Source organism: Aspergillus novofumigatus (genome assembly GCF_002847465.1).
Source record: "Aspergillus novofumigatus IBT 16806 chromosome Unknown P174scaffold_1, whole genome shotgun sequence".
NCBI lineage: Eukaryota > Fungi > Ascomycota > Eurotiomycetes > Eurotiales > Aspergillaceae > Aspergillus > Aspergillus novofumigatus.
Window position 1 is genome coordinate 1,558,770 of NW_020194274.1, and position 17,892 is coordinate 1,576,661.

The 17,892-nt window shown below is 51.7% G+C and overlaps 4 protein-coding genes across 4 annotated transcripts; 2 read left to right on the forward strand and 2 right to left on the reverse strand.

Moving 5' to 3' along the window:
* Window positions 1-70: 70 nt before the first annotated feature.
* P174DRAFT_436856 (cell wall mannoprotein 1 family protein) lies at window positions 71-2,229 on the reverse strand. The gene is made up of 2 exons (XM_024826140.1): window positions 1,424-2,229; window positions 71-1,304 (listed from the first exon to the last, which is right to left on the reverse strand). Exons 1-2 carry the CDS (start codon window positions 1,973-1,975, stop codon window positions 291-293), a joined length of 1,566 nt encoding a protein of 521 aa, XP_024687040.1. The 5' UTR covers window positions 1,976-2,229; the 3' UTR covers window positions 71-290.
* Window positions 2,230-3,458: 1,229 nt separating this feature from the next.
* On the reverse strand, window positions 3,459-5,258 carry P174DRAFT_436859 (GMC family oxidoreductase). Its single transcript, XM_024826141.1, has one exon. The coding sequence runs from the start codon at window positions 5,223-5,225 to the stop codon at window positions 3,591-3,593; it is 1,635 nt and encodes a 544-aa protein (XP_024687041.1). The 5' UTR covers window positions 5,226-5,258; the 3' UTR covers window positions 3,459-3,590.
* A 3,847-nt stretch (window positions 5,259-9,105) lies between these two features.
* P174DRAFT_500108 (uncharacterized protein) lies at window positions 9,106-10,894 on the forward strand. The gene is made up of 6 exons (XM_024830950.1): window positions 9,106-9,218; window positions 9,266-9,698; window positions 9,751-9,915; window positions 9,971-10,129; window positions 10,185-10,310; window positions 10,358-10,894. The coding sequence occupies exons 1-6, from the start codon at window positions 9,164-9,166 to the stop codon at window positions 10,764-10,766; spliced, it is 1,347 nt and encodes a 448-aa protein (XP_024687042.1). The 5' UTR covers window positions 9,106-9,163; the 3' UTR covers window positions 10,767-10,894.
* Window positions 10,863-17,816, forward strand: P174DRAFT_456164 (putative NF-X1 finger and helicase domain protein; the record flags this gene model as incomplete). Its single annotated transcript, XM_024829404.1, has 22 exons — window positions 10,863-10,869; window positions 11,291-11,368; window positions 12,078-12,135; window positions 12,163-12,284; window positions 12,315-12,358; window positions 12,383-12,409; window positions 12,437-12,558; window positions 12,580-12,610; window positions 12,632-12,709; window positions 12,749-12,884; window positions 12,906-12,964; window positions 12,998-13,071; window positions 13,099-13,192; window positions 13,220-13,279; window positions 13,301-13,353; window positions 13,384-13,397; window positions 13,419-13,441; window positions 13,466-13,540; window positions 13,562-15,694; window positions 15,745-16,745; window positions 16,767-17,720; window positions 17,744-17,816. 22 exons carry the CDS (start codon window positions 10,863-10,865, stop codon window positions 17,814-17,816), a joined length of 5,316 nt encoding a protein of 1,771 aa, XP_024687043.1.
* Between the last annotated feature and the right edge of the window lie 76 nt (window positions 17,817-17,892).

Below are 17,892 nucleotides of genomic sequence, written 5' to 3' on the forward strand. Positions count from 1 at the left end.
GGGTGTTTGTTTAGGCTTTGGCGTGCATTCCGGGTGAGGTATGTGGCATGCTATGCGCGTCAGGAATTCTCCGAGATTCAGACAGGAAAAGAATTCCGGGTTCGAATCGAATTACTAGCTACTAGCTACTATCTGACTGAATCGATAAATAGATACAATCATATCACCAAGCTCATATCAACATTCCTCCTCACAAAATCAGATTATAAGTAGACATTAATATCCTTTCCTTTCCTTTCCTTTCATTTCTCATACTCGTGTCCATCTCGTTCTATGATCGACTAGATCATTTACAGCAACAGCGCAATTGCAGCAATAGCCATGGCCTTGCCAAGAGAGGAGCCCAGTTTGCTGGCTGCGCCGGTGGAGAGTCCTCCAGGAGGAGCGACAGTCGTAGGGGTGGAGGGACTGGGCTGGGGAACCACAACGGGAGGAGTGGGCTGCTCACCACCACCACCGCAAGTCGTGCACGCAGGGGCGGTGGTCAGGGTGGTCAGGGTGGTGGGGCCAGGTGGGTTGGGGACGCTGGTGGTGCCCTCACACTCGTGGCAGGGGGTCGTCTCGGTAGCGGTGGTGGTGGCCGAGTTGGTGGAGGTCTTGGTCTCGGTGGCAGTGGAGGTGGAGGTCACTGGGGGAACAGGGACACTGGTGGTAGTCTCACATGGAGTGGTAGTGGTAGTTTCAGGAGGCGGAGGGGTAGTAGTGGTAGTAGTGGTCTCACAGGGAGTAGAGGTCTCAGGAGGTGGAGGGGTAGTAGTGGTAGTAGTCTCGCAGGGAGTAGAGGTCTCAGGAGGTGGAGGGGTAGTAGTGGTAGTAGTCTCGCAGGGAGTGGAGGACTCAGGAGGCGGAGGGGTAGTAGTGGTGGTGGTCTCACAGGGAGTAGAGGTCTCAGGCGGAGGGGTAGTAGTGGTGGTAGTCTCACAGGGCGTGGAGGTCTCATGAGGAGGAGGAGTAGTAGTAGTGGTGGTAGTCTCACAGGGCGTGGAGGTCTCAGGAGGAGGAGTAGTAGTAGTGGTAGTAGTCTCGCAGGGCGTGGAGGTCTCAGGAGGAGGAGTAGTAGTAGTGGTAGTAGTCTCGCAGGGCGTGGAGGTCTCAGGAGGAGGAGTAGTAGTGGTAGTAGTCTCGCAGGGCGTGGAGGTCTCAGGAGGAGGAGTAGTAGTGGTAGTAGTCTCGCAGGGCGTGGAGGTCTCAGGAGGAGGAGTAGTAGTGGTAGTAGTCTCACAGGGCGTGGAGGTCTCGGGAGGAGGAGTAGTAGTGGTAGTGGTCTCACATGGCGTGGAGGTCTCGGTAGGAGTGGTGGTAGTCTCACACGGAGTGGAGGTAGTTGTAGGGGTAGTTGTAGGGGTAGTTGTAGGGGTAGTCGTAGGGGTAGTCGTAGGAGGTGTGGAAGTCGGCGAAGGAGTAGTGGTCGGGGGGTGCCCACATCCTTGTAGGCATCGATACCCGTCTGGATGGCCGAGGTGATTCCCGCGGACAGCTCTTGAGCGACTTGCTTGAGAGCCTCCGGCACCTTGCTAGACAGGGTCGTAGCCAAGTTCGAGGAGGCCGTGTATTGGGCCAACAACTGGTTATAGGTGGTAGGACCCGCGCCGGCCTCGACGATCAGACTCTTCTTGGAGATGAGGTCGTTGATGGTGGTCTTGACCTTGCTGGTCAGAGCCAAGATGGGATTCACCAGATTCAGAGCGTCAGTTTGGCTCAGAGCTGGCTGGGCCGCCACCACGGAAGTGCCATCGTTGATGGTTGAGATGAGGTCTGCAGAAGCGCCCACAATGGCGGACGTATCGCCTCCAGTGTAGGCCTTGATGTTTGCATCCAGAGCATCGACCTTGGACGAAATGGCAGCGACAACACTGGTGACCGCGGCAAAGTCACGCTCCACCAGCGAGGGTGCCCGGGAGACCTTGGTGGGTGTCGCGAGGACGCCGGTGAAGGCTCCCAAGGCGAGGAGGGAAGTCAACGCAGAGAACCGCATTGAGGCAACCAAACAGTATCAGATGATAAACGACTGTGATGGATGTAAACAAAGGTCAAGCGAGAGACGATTGATTACTACTGTAGCGAACGACGGACTTACAGCAGGTGAGGAAATATCAACCCGGATAGATACCTCGAGGTACCGTCACAGGACTATTTAATCTCATCCTGGAGGCTGGTGTCAAGTCACATGTGTCATCACCCTGCATCGGGAGGATTGCCTCGCTTTGACTTCGATAATGAGACTCATTTCCGTCCGATCCGGGGTATGCCAGTTCGTGCATAGACATTGGTGTAGACCCTGGACCAGCGGCCAAGGGAAATCCTCTTCCGAGGTTAGTGCACGCCTTGTCTCATGGAACTAGCTGAGCAAATTATCGAACATGAGCTAAAGCATTACGACGTTGGACCGTTCATTAGGTCAAGCCAGTGGCAAGACCGTCGAGGATTGTCTGATTGGGTGCAATATATTGCTGGAATAAAGAGGTTGGTGCTGGCAACGGGGTGGTAACTGGACAGGTGTCTGTCAGTACAACTGTATCCAATAAGGAACGGACAGAGTCAGAGCTAGGATGCAGAGTTTCTCTCAGACGTTTTCCTTTCCATCAATCTCATATGTCATACTGAGTAATAGATGATGAAATTGCCAGAAAAACAAGAAAGTCTCTGGGGACGAGTGAGACACGCAGAGTGATAGACCATCACCCTGGTCCGAGTCCAACACTAACAAAGCGTAGACAGACGACAGAACACACTCAAATTCCAGTAGCTTCTCCACTGATGTTGTCAAGCTTGCGTTGTCCCCTTGTTCCTGATAGGCCCTGACTCAGAATCTTTCCTAGAAACAGGTTATGTTGCGAAAAAGGAAATTAGATTAGTCTTTTTTCGCTTAGTCTTCTTGAATGGCTTCCCCCCGCAAGATTTGACCCGTCACCGTTGCCGTAGGAGACTTCCAGCATGTTTAGCGGTCTAGCGTCGAACTAGCGACTTGGCTTCCCAATGGCAATGTAACCTGGCCATGATTTAGTGTCAGTGATGTTGATGGCGATGCGGGGTTGTAAGACATGTATCCCCGGAGAAGTCAGCCGGATCACCGTTCAGATTCAAGTCAATGGAGAGTTTGACTTTAGAAGACCCTGCAGATGAAATCTTGCCTCGTATTCTTTTCTTCTTTGTGTGGATGTGTCGTTCGCGGATGAATCAGAATGATGAGGTGGTTGGGAAGAGTGCAGTTAAGAGAAATTAAACAGGTCAAAGATGCAACCTGCCGAAGTCTTCGCTGCGCTTCTTACTAGCGGCCTGAGGCAGTAATATAACAATGCATGCATTCAATGTCACATCACATCCTCGAGTATAAACGAGTTCAGTCTTTGGTAGGATCCTCAATTTCCAGCCTATTACTGTATTGGTCTCAGTGTCTGACCCTCTGGAAAGCTACTACTAGATCAAAGCCACGTCCAAAGAACTAACGGGCCCTACTCGATGCTATAAATATTACAGTCACTAACAAACTCTGAATCTCGCTAACATCCCACTCAATGTCCTTCTTGAGAAAGTTGTAAGACAAAACGATAGCCGTATGACTCGGATAACCATTAGCCCTGTATCAAAGCTTAGAAAGTGTCCTGCTTGATAATATCCGCCGCCTTCTCCGCCACCGCAAACACCGTGGCCTGGATATTCCCCCGGGGCTCCAGTGGAAACACACTTGCATCCACCACCCGCACATTTGCCGTGCCATATACTTTAAGCTTCGGGCCCACCACTCCACCGTCATCGCGTGGCATCATTGCACATGACCCACTGGTGTGCCACTCGGACAGTACGAGTTCCTTACACAGTTCTTTGGCCCTCTCCACGTCTGTCAGTCGCTCGCGTGTGTGCAGCCTCGCTCCTTTCTTCTTAAGTAGCGACGCCATTGGCTCGGTTTCGGCCAATGTCTCGGTCCAGATACTGTGACGTGCATGGAGCTCGAGGTCTGCGGGGTGACGCAGAGTGCCATGGTCGATGGCCGGCGCTGCTTTGGTGTCTGCGGACTGGAGGTGTACAGAACCCCGAGACAGCGGGTAGCTCAGTGCGGAGGCAATGGTGATGAAGCATCCCGGATGACTCATTGAGAAGAGGCCCTTGGGACTGTTGCCCTCGCGGGGCAGAACCTGGAACGGGGCCAGGATATACTGCGCTGTGGGCTCATCGGGATCCTCGAGCAGCTTTCGAAGTACCGGATACTGCTTCTGCTGCGCGCGCGGCAAATTACCAGAGGCGATGGACGCGTCGATTGTTGCGAGCAACTGGTGACGTTCTGTTGTAGAGAGGTTCATGCAAGGCATAAATGCCGACACCAATGGGACCATGCCCAATGGTCCGGAGCCGTCTTTCTTATACGCTTCCATGGCAGCCGCAGCCACTGCTGGGTCTCTTGCCACGTCGCCGGAGGGTATTCCGTCTGCTACTTCGTACCCGAAACATACTAATCCGTGATCTTGAAGGTTCTCCCCAACATTTGGATTATCGACGATAGGAATGATACCATGCGAGCGGAGGAGGTCTGCGCTACCAATGCCAGAGAGCTCTAGGATCTGTGGAGTCTGCGTGGCTCCCGCGGCGAGGATAACTTCCTTGGTTGCTGGAACCGTGTACTTTCGGTCCCCCTTGCAGAACTGGACGCCGGTGGCGACAACAGAAGCCTCGCGGACGTCCAGAACGATCCTATCCACCAGCGCGCCCGTCACCACTCGCAGGTTCGGACGGCGCTGTACATCTGCATCGAAATAAGCAGACCCAGCATGGCTGCGCGTATGGGTGACAGGATCCACCGCACCAGGGCTGACAAACGGTCCTGTTCCTGCGCCTCGAATGGGGTCTTCTACCTGCGGATACCCCAGGTTCCTGAAAGTCTCCATCCATGCTCCGTGGAACGGCATGTATTGGTCTCCGAAAGACACCCGGACTGGCCCAGTACTGCCCTGATCTTCCTGGTCGTATTTCATCCCCATGAAGAACTCACGGATTGCGTTGGACGGCGGACTCGCCTGGTGGAATTTGCGGAGGTAGGGTTCAACGCCATCCCATCCCCAGCCCGGATTTCCGAGCGCCTCCCATGCATTCATCCCCGACCGCGATGGGTAGATGACCAAGCCGAGGTTGATCGCTGATGATCCTCCCAGGGTACGCCCTTTGGAAGCGAGCAGTTGACGGCCATTGAGTTGTTGCTGTCGAAAAAGCATGTCAGCCCGTGGGATAGTCATCGTTGCTGCTTGCGCATACCTGAGGGGTAGATCGAAAGTCCCAGTCCAAATCCGGATCTCCGTACGCCGTAGGCGCCAGTCCTGGCACCAAGATGCGCGGGTCAGTCAAACGGTTCGTTCCTGCTTCTAGGACAAGCACGCGAGTGTTCGGATCTTCCGTCAATCTGTTGGCGACAACTAAGCCGGACGTGCCACCTCCCACAATGATAAAATCAAAGACTGCGGCGTCTAGCCCGGCAGCCGAACTGGTGTCGATGACAGTCATTTTTGGTCACAATTTACCGAGATCCGGTCAGTAACAAGAGCAATCTGTAGGTGTCTCAGCTAACCGTCAGCATTGCAACCCAGCTATTTATGTGATAAAAGTCGTATGAAGGAGGGGTACCTCTGTCAGCTTATTGTCTGATGCGGGGCAATGCTAGCCTGCATGTGTTGTGTTTCTATGGTGATCGTTATTGTGCTTATGTTGGTCCAGGTCACTGCTTGAGTGAGCAGCCTGATCGACAGGTCCGAACATTGTGTAGAGAACCAAAGGCACCACATGAGACAACACTTAAGGTTGCGGCCGCCGTGAATTGATTGCTTTTAGACTCGAGTTGTTCCCTTTCGAAATCGAATCAGTCGCCCCGGTTGCGAAGTTATTCTTGAAGTATCCTGTTCGTCTTGGGGAGACCACAAGTCCATTGTCGAATCGAATTCTGTCGCCGTCGGGGGACCAATTGTAATTAGACAAACACTCGTGAGTCTGGCAAGGCCGCCAAATGGCTTGTGTTGCCAGAGGTAGACAGTGAATGTCATTCAATGATCAAGGGAAATCTCACTTCCGTGGAGAAAACCCAGTCTGTTGCTTTGAGAGTTCGAAACAGTGCCTTCCCTTGTCTAGACGAGCGCACGATCTAGGTCCCTTTCAATTGCCTTCTGGTGAAGATATTCTCGGTGGAGTGTACCCCTGCTGGCATCAAGCAGGGACATGAGCTCACAGCGGTCCTCGAGCAGAATTCGGTTCTGTAATGGGAGTACTCATGTCGGTTCTATATACTCTGGGATGTTGAGTCAACACGGTCGCAATGGGCCACTATCGCGCACCAGACAAAGACTGCCGAATGCCATCGTAACTGCTATGTGCGTGGAAGCGTATTAGCAACGTCCAATACGCTGTGGGTCTAGATTGTTGACGCCTGCATGATGTTAGGATTGTATGCCTGGCTTCTTGACGTGTACGCCTGATACTGAACATCGAAGGTTGAGTGATACGTTATTACGTCAACGTAGGCGTTGTCAAGGTAAACGGTCGTCGTCGTGGCACTCCGTTGGTGATGTTCGTTCCGCTCTTGCGCCATGGACTCTACAGACATCTCACAGAACAAGAGAAGCTGTATCGCTGCAGATAACAGTATGAATACCGCACGCGCATGATGTTTCAGCCTGACACGTATGAAGCATGGCGTTACCAAGTGCAGACTATCAGGGAGGCTAAGCAGAAGTGTAGATAGAGCAGACAAACTGGATAGAAGACGAGGACAGACTGAGTTGGAGGTGAGATCAAGACACCGCAAGGGACTCTGGGGAGTAGAGACAAAAACACTTCGCTACAAAGGCTGTGTCTCGAGAGCGAAAGTGGTGCAGCAGGGGAGAGCCACCTCTGACCAGTTCTCAACCACAAAACGTGCAATACCACAAACGCAAAGAAACTGGATAGTACACAGAATCAAAATAAAAAAGAGTTAACATAGAGATATGTAGCCATCTCGAGAAATAAAACGGATCAGAGAGGAAGTCGTACAGGTCCCTCTCTGATCCGCCCAAGCCCCAACCGCTCCCTCTTCGGTAAATTTATACCAGAGAAGCGACCAGGGCCTGTCTCGAACCAGAACCCAGCAGTGCAGCTGGGTTGGGGCTTAACCCACTGCACCACCGGGTCCTGGCTTGTTGACGATACAACATAACTGGGGTTCATCTGTTGCTCATGTGTTTGCCTAAACGGGAAATAAATGGGGCCCTGAAAAGCGAGAACAACAAGGAGCAGTTTGAGTTGTAGAAATGAGAATCTACCTTAGATTAGCACTACAAAGGCATTGCTGGAGGCCATTTCTTCTAAATGACTCTTATAGTACACATCAAAGCTATCTTGCTGCAATGAGTATGCTCCTCAGGCTATCCCTGCTACCTATGTGTATAATCCAGGGGAAATGTGGAGCAGTATCTCCCTCTGAAGACATTTTATTCGCATTTGCACTGCGTCTAGGATCTATAACTTAAGATCTTTTCAGAATCACGTTCTATGGAGGGGTATTTGCTGTGGTTTGTAAAATGTCTGGTGGCAAACAATAACTTGAGGGCCTATGGCTTCTCTATATCTGCGTGGACCATTCCAAACATTTTAGCAGTCTAACACTGCATGAATGTCAAATAATTGTTGATAATTATATCTCTTTAGACTGTCCGTTATAGAGATAGGGGTGTACTTTCTGGTTGAAGGTTGAACGTTGACTGCCTGAAGTGGACTTAGGGCTTCAGTACGGGGAAGTTGTCCGGCTCGGGTGGACGACCAATCGATGATATGCAGTGTGCTGATTGTCAAGGCTAATAACAATGGCCGGAGCACCTCAGAAATGCAATCTCGTGCTCTTCGGTATCACCTGTAATCCATATTCCAAAAGAATTGCAATGGTCATCTTCTGAGGAACGGGACATAAACCTTGTTGGAATGGTACTGATTGTCCCGAGTATACGAGTCTGCTCCTCTTCCAGGTAAGTCTAAGGAATGTCCTGTAGTAGAATGCCTCAGAGGTTATTGCTGACTCCCAAGGCTGTTTCTTAGCGTCCATGAACAACATTCAGAGAGTTGTCAGGACGCTCTGTTCGATAGAATGGCCTGGTCAATTGTACGTGGTCAAACTGTTTCCCCGGTTCGGCCGTTCTCCGATTATTTTCGGACTGGTTCTCGATCATCAAGTCGGCTAATCAATTTATCTCCGGGAGATCAGCTTATCGCATGCTTCCTGTTGCATGTAATGAAATTGAGTATGTCCGTCGCAGCGTCATAGACACTGCTGTCCGTCTACGTATAAGACTGCCGACTCCGCCGACTGCTAATACGCCCCGAGTCAATGCAGTGAAACCACTGCTACTGGGACTTATGTCACTTCTACTTCTGGTGCATGATAGGCCCCTCATAAACGGGTTATTGATACCTGCTCTTGGAAAAGGTTTGCATACACGAGCTTGGATTTCAGTGGAAGTACACGACGATGCTGTTTCGTGGAGGTACAAGTCGATGTATATATGAGTTCCATGGGATTGATCTATATCTGTTACCATATTACTCGATCAAAAGGAAAATACCGAAACGGATAACTAGATGTCCTTCTATCCTTAATACCTTTACACCTCCGACTTCGGATGTGCCATCGGATTGAGTTTGACGACGCCCTGAGTATCCAACGGGACTTACACCTTATTTACATTTCGTGCCTTGGCGATAACTCTGGATTTGGACAACGTGACGAGTCAAGGCTATCATGAATTGACAGTGCTACAAACAAAAGACTGATAGGCTGTTAAATCCTACCACTGCGTGCGATGACCTCGATCGAGAAATATCACACACGCATCAACACAGCCTCATTGATACTTCACACCATTTGATTTGATCAGTTCAAAGTTTAAAAGGCTTTAGATTGCCTTCAGCCCGCTGACGACCCGGTTGATGCTTGTCTACTACTCGTCTACCCCTCTCGAGACGCCAAGGGATAAGACGAGCCGCCACTGCAGGATTGTGTCTAACTCTGCTGGCTAGGATCCAACAGGGCCCAACTCAAGCCACTATTCCTATTAATAACTAGCTAGATACTTATCATGCCCAGACCACCGCCGCCCGGTCATCTTCTCCCCCAGATTGTTCTTATCTTCTCCGCATCTCAATTTGATGCTAAACGATGACATATTTCCATTGTTGTTCAGTCTTAGCACTGATAGTTTTGGTATTACCATGTAAGGCTGCTTACTTTCAACAAGACCTATAAATCTGACATGATCAGTTGTCGCTGCGACAACGTGCGAGCGGAGCCATAATCCCAGCGACCGAAACACACCGGCAGCATTCGATTTCTCCTCCCCAGATGACCTGAACTGGTTCTCCACGCATAACTGCACCATAATTGATGATGATATTACTCTGCTGGAAAGCTTCAACGGATCATTCTCTCTCCTCAATGTTACCAGTATTAGTGGGGTCATTACCTATACCGCCCCTACTGAGACGTTTAAACTCTCGTCGATCTCGCTGCCGGACGTGCTGTACCTGGGAGGTATCAAGGTTGATCTCCCTAATAGTCAAGACATAATAGATGTATCCGCCCCCAAAGCGACTGCCGTTGGCTCGATCGATGTGGCCGTACCGTTGACCGCCGCGGTAGACTTTCGGTCGTTGAAACAAGCGACGAGTATCTCGCTGGCGGGGAACTACTCGAGGTATTGATTCCGTTCCTGCAGTGTCTAGCAGATACCGGACTAACAAGCTTAGTGTGAGACTTGACTCTTTAGAGCAAGTCAATAGCAACCTCAGCATACGGGGGTCTGATATCATCGCCGCGAATTACCTCGATGATGTGGCCTACGGTCAACTCCCGCTCAGCTTTCCTGCCCTGAAATTTGCAACTTTTATCCGGTTCTCGGGAGTGATTACGGAGTGCGTCATCAGCATATGCATACACATGTCCCGTCTCCGAACTGACGATGGCTAGGTTCTCGATGCCTGTCCTCGAAACGGCCAACATCCAGACAAGAAAATATTTTGGCCCATCAGGAGTCTCCATTCATAACTACGGTGCGCCTGTAGACCTGGATCTACCAAAGCTACGCTCAGTGGGCGATATGCTCGATCTCCAGGGTGCACTATCCAGGTATGTCCATCATAGGTACACCTTGTGTATTGTACGGTGTGTGCTAACGAGATAGTCTCTCTCTGGATTCCCTACAATCAATCCAGGGCAACATCACAGTCAACTCCTCATCCTTCCTAGATGTCAATTTCACAAGCTTATATTCCGCGGAGACCATCCAGCTCAGTGGAAACATCACAAGGTACGATCCATCATACACCATCCTGACCTAAAACTCACTCGCTGTAGCGCTGGATTTCCCTCCCTCACCGGGGTCAACCGGATCACGATCGACACCACCAACACCATTGACTGCAGTTCCTTCCAGCGCACCATCCAGAGAGCAGCCCCGTCTTCCAACTCCACCTGCAACGGGACAGGAGTGACAGGAGTGACAGGAGTGACAGGAGAGACAGGCCCAAGCGGGCGAGGGTTGAGCACTCGCGCAAAGGTGGGGATAGCAATTGGGGTGAGTATCGCCGGAATCATCATTGTGGGGTTGATCATCTGGTATGAGCAGAGGATGGCGAGGAATTATAAAGAGCGCGCAGGGTTCCACTGGGGCCCGCAGATTCCGCTGCAGGACAGGTCGAGGAGGAGAAGTGCGCCGGAGGATGACCCGCCGCCGCCCTATTCGTTGCATCCGCCTCCTAATTGATACCATGTCTGTAATCAGATGTTATATAGATGATGTTCTATCAGACGATCGGATCACTTGATCTCCCATTTGTCTGCAGACAGCGCAATCGGCAACATGAGCAGTGAATATGCTGCTGCGATTACTGCTTACCGTTAGGTGTTGGCTATGTTCAGTAAACGAACGCAAAAGAAAGCAACCAGCTGAGACGACTCCAGATAACTCCCCCTCACAACCCTCTGCACACCAGCCAACAATCACTTCGCAGATCTCGCGTTATACCTTTCCAGTAGACTACCTCCATCAGCCCCCTCACAGATATAGATCTGATCTGATACAAGGGAAAGGACAAACCTTCTCCTCCCACCTTCTATGCCAGAAAACCCGCTGCATAACCACCACCCTAGCTGTAGGACTCAACCTCGTCAGGCTTTGACTCGTTATCCTATACATTGGACTTAGCTAGCCATAATACAATCGATCCCCTTTATTGCCTATTCTGAGGATATCACCATCTCCCTCTCCCTCAACCTACAAGACGCAAGAGACGAGTCCTCCACACTCATCAACCTCGCAGACGCCTCCGGCCGCATTCGCCAGCAAGCAGAGAGCTATACTTTGGAGTAGTACCTTCCTGGTTGGTGACAAGTCCTTTGAGCGTCCGATCAGCTAGATGGTGGAGCGCTTCACCCACCTGCTGAGTCCAAGGAATGTTGTGAGTCAGCTCGCGATCACTGTCAAGGCAGATATCCGGCAGAATGTGATCCATACCTACAGAGTGTGAGAGTGGAGGGTAAAATGAGTGGTCGTCAGCGTCAGAGACTCCAGCGGCACAGCTTCCAGTGGCGCAGCTCATCTAATGATGATACAACAACGCCTGCTCATAGCAAGAGGCTGGAGACATACTGCTCCCGACTTTGTTCCAACACAAGGAATTGTTTGGCTGTGAATGTCTTAAAATAATTCTTTGTGCTCACAGCTGCCGCAGTGCAAGGCGCCCTCAGCCCAGAATATCAGACCTGTTGTGCTCTGCATGTATAAATAAACTGAGCTCGTCACCTTTCACTTCTTCTCGCACTCTATCTTGCTTCTGTTTTCGTTCTTTTGCCTATCACTCTGCTCTCATAGCTACGTTCCCATAAAGACGATCTGACTTCCAATCTAACAGATCAAAGCCTAACCACCCAGAACTTCTTCATTCTGCGCTCCTATCTTAGGCGTCGAGCAGTGCCCTTGGAGAATTTCACCTAGCGAGACACGTCGACTGTAAACATGGCAAGACCCAAGTACGTCGCTCGGACTAGTCTAATACTGGGAACACAGTACTAACAGTCTTCAGGATTTGCAGGGACTTTGCCAGAAGGGGAACGTGTTCCTTCAAAAACTGCAAGTTCCAACACGTAAATGACCCCGGAAGGCGAGATGACGATCGACCAAAACGAGACACGAGACCCAAAAGACCAGAACTGTCAGATTCAGAGAAACAATTTCGATCCTGGAAGGATACCATAACCACAGACATTCGTGCATCTCGACCAGGTCGCGCGAAGTTGGATAACTTCTTCCGAGATGCTCGACAGTTTATCGAAGTTGACGCTGGTCTTATGCAAGGAGTGATACGTGAACTAGCTGAGGAGACGGGATTGGAACATATTCGAGATCTTGTGGAGAATAAATTCCCCACAGCTGAGTCGAAGGCAAAGGAAGCAGTCTTCCGGTCACAGGTCCTTCCTCTGCTGGAAACCGTCTCGCACCCTAAGGTTTTATCGTCGCTGATCTTGGAACAAGCAGTGGGAACTATTTTCAATGTGCTGTATGGTATCAACGGTCGCAGGGCAGCGCTATTCCTAAGCTCAATATGCGATGTGCTATCAAAAACCAGCGAGGAGGAAACAGCCGTGGAGTGGTTGGAGATTTCACTCCTCGTGTTTGCAAAAATTGTCGATCTAAACTCCACCGCATTCGTTCAAGATGCACTCAAAGATCAAGCAAACAGGTTTCAGCAGCTTTTTCTCCAGATGACCGAGGGTGGCCTGGCGAGCTCTCTCCACCACTCGCGCAATCTTCTCGATCACCTTCTACGCCGATTGGAAATTGGCAGCTTCCTACCATCTGCACCTGCGAACGATAAGCTCAAATGTGAACCGAAGTCTGCTGCAGCATTTACGGTACATCGCGAACCGCCCGGTGGCAGACATGACAATGACCATGCCGATATTGTGAACATCGCTATCATGCCAACCCTAGATGAGATTCAGAGTTCGCGTATCGAATACCTGCCGGTCAATGATCCTGGTCAGTGGCATGTGGGTGGTCTGGACGGTTTGTTAGATCGAAATTTCCGTCTACTAAGGGAAGATACGATCGGTCAGCTGCGAGATGCTATTCACCAGGAGCTCAAGGGGTCACAGGGACCAGGCGGACGGATTTCCCAGGTTCGGACACACGTCTATCCTCGTGCGAAGATCGGACAGATCTACTTTGACAAATTCCTTGGCTTTCAATTCAAGGTTCAATTCCCTCAACCGCCACATGTCAGTGAGATGTCGGCCAAGGACCGGGAAAACTGGTGGCAGTTGTCGAAGCGTTTGCAACCCGGTGCTCTTGTGTGTCTCATCATGAATGGACGCAATGGAAGGACGGTTGTCTTCTGTACCACCGTGGACGAGCAAGTCAGGTCTCCCGAAAAGCAAACAGTCAATGCCAATAAGGAAAGCGAGAATGCAGCATCCCTGTGGGGAGATGCGAAGGAAGCGTCAGTCAAGATGACTCTGGTCGATACGAAACCCGGCATGGTCCGCACAATATTGAACAAGGCCCTGAATAAACGGGATTTTTCTGTTGTCGAATTCCCAGGCATTCTACTGGCTGGCTTCGAACCAACCTTGCGAGCACTGAAGAAGATCAAGGAGAACAGGGAGCTACCATTCCTAGAGATTCTGGTCCCGAACGGCGATGTAGGTCCAGTCGAAGTTCCTCCTCCCCTCTATGCGTTGAGACCCGGATTTCGCTTCAACCTTCGTTGCTTGATGAATAACAAGGCCGAACTATACATCCAAGCCGATAAACCGGTTGATATAGAATACTTGCAACGCAACTCGACCCTCGACGGGGCCCAGGCGAGGGCCTTGGTCAATAGCCTCCAACACCGAATTGGCTTGATTCAAGGGCCTCCTGGTACGGGTAAGAGCTACACAGGTGTTGCGCTTATCCGAGTCCTCCTAGCAAATAAGAAGCAAGGAAAGACAAATCTTGGTCCTGTGTTATGTGTTACTTATACGAACCATGCTCTGGACCAGTTGCTGGAAGCTCTCATCGACAAAGGAGTAACGTCCCAGATTATACGGATCGGTTCGCAGTCCAAGTCTGACCAGCTGAGGTCGCTCAATCTACGACATATTGCAAAGGATGCCGAGAAAACCAAGAGGGAGCGACAAGATCAATATCGCCTTCATTGCGAAACAGAGGCGTGCGAGGACAAGTTCTCCACCCTGAACATCAACCAGGGCTTGTTAGCCACTCATCTCATCCCTCACCTTCAAAAACTATATCCGCGCTATTATTCTGCTCTGTTCGGTAAGGACGAGGACGGTTGGGAGAGGGTTGGGCACGGCAAGCCCAGTGACGTGATCAGGCGTTGGGTCCAGGCTGGGGGACCAGGAGATGAGATACGATCTTTCGACGTGCTCATGTCACTAAATCCGTCACAACTGTCGCAAAAAGAAAGAGAGGAACTGCGCCAGATATGGGCGAAAGAAGTCATTAAGCTGGTGCATGATAAAGTCACGCAGCTCTGCTCGGCACACCGTATAGCCAAAGCCAATCTCGACAACGTTCGAGACGAAGTGGATCTCCGCTGTCTGGCAGATGCCGATGTCATCGGAGTCACCACGTCCGGTCTGGCTCGAAATTTGAACATGCTGCGAAAGCTACAATCCAAAGTCGTGATGTGTGAAGAAGCCGGCGAGGTTCTGGAAGCACACCTTCTCACTGCTCTGCTGCCCTCGGTCGAACACGCCATCCTTATTGGTGATCACCTACAACTCCGTCCACAGGTTCAGAATTACGAGCTCTCGCGCGAGAATCCTAGAGGTGGCGAAAAGTACTCTCTGGACGTTTCGTTGTTTGAGCGACTCGTCGAATCGCAGAGTGCCATGGGTCTGGGTCTTCCGTTCAGCACACTCGAAACGCAACGCAGGATGCACCCTTCCATCGCCCAACTAGTTCGGAATACTCTATATCCTCAGCTAGAAGACGCAGAATCAGTGTCAAGCTATCCTGAAGTTGTGGGTATGCGCCGGAGACTGTTCTGGCTGGACCATCGCGAGCCGGAGGCGGACGCAGCCAATACGAGTCTGCTGGCGACCTCGCACTGGAACGAGTACGAAATTCAGATGACAATGGCTGTGGTCAACCACCTCGTGCGACAGGGCAAATACCATAGCGGCGATATTGCTGTCATTACTCCATACCTGGGTCAACTCCATCGCCTACGTCAGCTGTTCTCGCAACACTTCACCGTCACACTTGGAGAAAGAGATGCTGATCAGCTCGAGAGTGCTGGCTTTGAAGCTGGTGAAACTGATGTCAAGACCACGGCGAGAGCTACTCTACTGCAGACTTTGAGGGTAGCGACCATAGACAATTTCCAAGGTGAAGAGGCCAAAGTTGTCGTTATATCGCTGGTGCGGAGTAACTCTCGGAATCGCTGCGGATTCTTGCGTACATCCAACAGAATAAACGTCCTCCTATCACGAGCTCAGCATGGAATGTACATTATTGGCAATTCCGAGACTTGTACTTATGTCCCGATGTGGGCGCAGGTCATTGACATCCTTCGGCAGTCGGGCAATATAGGATCACAGCTGGAGTTGCAGTGTCCCCGTCACCCTGATACACCACTCCTTGTCTCTACGCCTCACCATTTTTTGCAGCTATCCCCAGAGGGGGTTGTAGTCTGCGCTGCATCAATCGTCTTCCCTGTGGCCATGCTTGTGAGCAAAAGTGCCATTCGGAACTGCTTCACAACGCCGCGTATTGCCCACAGCCGTGCCCTCGTCCGCGCAAAGGGTGTACTCATCCGTGCGTCAAGCGGTGCGGTGATCCTTGTCCTGACAGGTGTATGGTGAAGGTGTATAAGGAGGATAGGAAGCTTGAATGCGGCCATTCGATGCCGACTTTGCCCTGCTGGCAAGATCAGGACTTGTCTACTGTCCGCTGCAAGGTGGCTGTTGCCAAGACGGTCGAACGTTGCAAGCACGAGATTACGGTGGAATGCCATCAAGATGTGAAATTGGCTACTTTTAAATGTACCGCTCAGTGTAATGCTCTCTTGACTTGCGGACACACATGCAAGCGGCCATGCCACCATTGCGTACAGCTTCTTGATTGGGAGGATGTCCGCATTGACCATGGCAGATGTCAGCAAAAGTGCGGCCGCAAGCACTCGACTTGCGCTCACTTTTGCAGTGCGGTCTGCCATGGCGACGAGCCTTGTCCCCCGTGTGGAGAACCATGCGACGTGCAGTGCGGTCACTCCAAATGTACCAAGAAATGCCGGGAGCCATGCACCCCATGTGCCGAAGAGCGATGCTTCTCCAGATGTCCACACAGCGCGTGCACAATGCCTTGCGCGGCCCCGTGCAACCACATTCCGTGCTCCAAACGGTGCGACCAGAAGCTGCAGTGTGGTCATCAGTGTCCGTCGTTATGTGGTGAGAGATGTCCGTCCGACAAATACTGCCAAACGTGTGCAAGCAAAGGAATCAAACACCAGGTTGTGGACTTTATCCTGGGTGAGACATACGAGAACATCAACCTGGATGAAAATCCGTGCATCTTCCCTCGGTGTGGCCATTTCTTGACCATGGAAAGCATGGACGGGCAAATGGCCTTGCAAGAGCACTACGAACTCGACGAACAAGGAAGACCCATGTCCATCAAGGATTCAACGCGCCCGTTCTCCATGGATGATATCAAGACGTGTGCCACCTGTCGTGGGTCACTCAGAGATCTTTCCAGATACGGTCGACTTGTGCGTCGAGCGCTACTGGACGAATCCACCAAGAAGTTCATCCTTTATTTGAACCGGGAATACGTTCCTCTAGAGGAGGAGCTCGCCCGGCAGGTGAAACTAATGCAGGAAAAAACAGAGGGCGCAAATAGAAAAGGGCCAGTCTGGCCCGACCATCTGCAGCTCGAGGGCTCAATCCAGCAAAACGTCAAGACAATGACGGAAGTAGTTCACCACACGTCCCCTGGCCGGTGGAAAGATATAACCAAGCTTCGCGACAAGGTCGTCGCCTACCGCAAACGAGTAGCCTTGGACGAACAGCCCTACGACCGAGTCCGCAGCATGGTTGAAAGCACCAAACGAAGGAAGAAGACCGACGGAGACTTTGAGTTTGACAACACCATCCTCCAGTCAAAGGGCGTCCTCCTCGCTACCGCCCTGAACCTCCGTTTCGACATCGCCCTGCTAACCGATTTCCTCGCCGTCAAGGACCGCGCCTCCTCGCAAACGGGCAACATCACCATCTCCTTCAACTTACAAGACGCACGAGACGAGTGCGCTACACTCATCAACCTCGCAGATACCTCCGGCCGCATCCGCCAGCAAGCAGAGGGCTACACTTTCCTTGCACACCTCCACGCCCTCGAACGATCCCAGACCCTTTCTCCACAAGCCGCGGAGACACACCTTGGAGAAGGGCGGGAGGCGGCCGCTCACGCGCGTTCCCTCTGCGCGCAGCACCCAACCCAGACGAGAGGTCTCCTGCCTGATATCGAGACCGTTGATAGAATGCTCCGCGACTCGACGTTTTATGCCGTTGTGACGAACGAAGAGCGCATGGCGGTGGTGGCGGCCATGGCGCGCGAGTTCCATGGCACGGGGCACTGGTATTACTGCCGGAACGGACACCCGTTCACCATTGGGGAGTGTGGGGGTGCGATGGAGCAGACGGCGTGTCCCGAGTGCGGGGAGCCGGTTGGGGGAGGGAGCACCGCGTAGCGGAGGGGGTGATGAGGGCGGATGATTTGGAGGCGTCGTTTGAGGGGATGCATCTGTGAGAGAATTCCTTCGGTAAGGAGGCGCTGTATGATCTTAACAGAAGTCTATCAAGTCGATGAAGACAACCATTCCTTG

What these genes read in the sequence shown, in the direction of transcription:
- P174DRAFT_436859 (XM_024826141.1), bottom strand. Translation starts at nt 5,225, where the DNA reads ATGACTATCCCACGGGCTGACATGCTTTTTCGACAGCAACAACTCAAT.
- P174DRAFT_436856 (XM_024826140.1), bottom strand. Translation starts at nt 1,975, where the DNA reads ATGCGGTTCTCTGCGTTGACTTCCCTCCTCGCCTTGGGAGCCTTCACC. An exon ending in GTATCGATGCCTACAAGGAT is followed by an intron (nt 1,305 to 1,423) that starts GTGGGCACCCCC and finishes ACTCCGTGTGAG; the next exon opens with ACTACCACCACTCCTACCGA.
- P174DRAFT_500108 (XM_024830950.1), top strand. Translation starts at nt 9,164, where the DNA reads ATGACATATTTCCATTGTTGTTCAGTCTTAGCACTGATAGTTTTGGTA. An exon ending in GATAGTTTTGGTATTACCAT is followed by an intron (nt 9,219 to 9,265) that starts GTAAGGCTGCTT and finishes TGACATGATCAG; the next exon opens with TTGTCGCTGCGACAACGTGC. An exon ending in CTCAGTGGAAACATCACAAG is followed by an intron (nt 10,311 to 10,357) that starts GTACGATCCATC and finishes CACTCGCTGTAG; the next exon opens with CGCTGGATTTCCCTCCCTCA.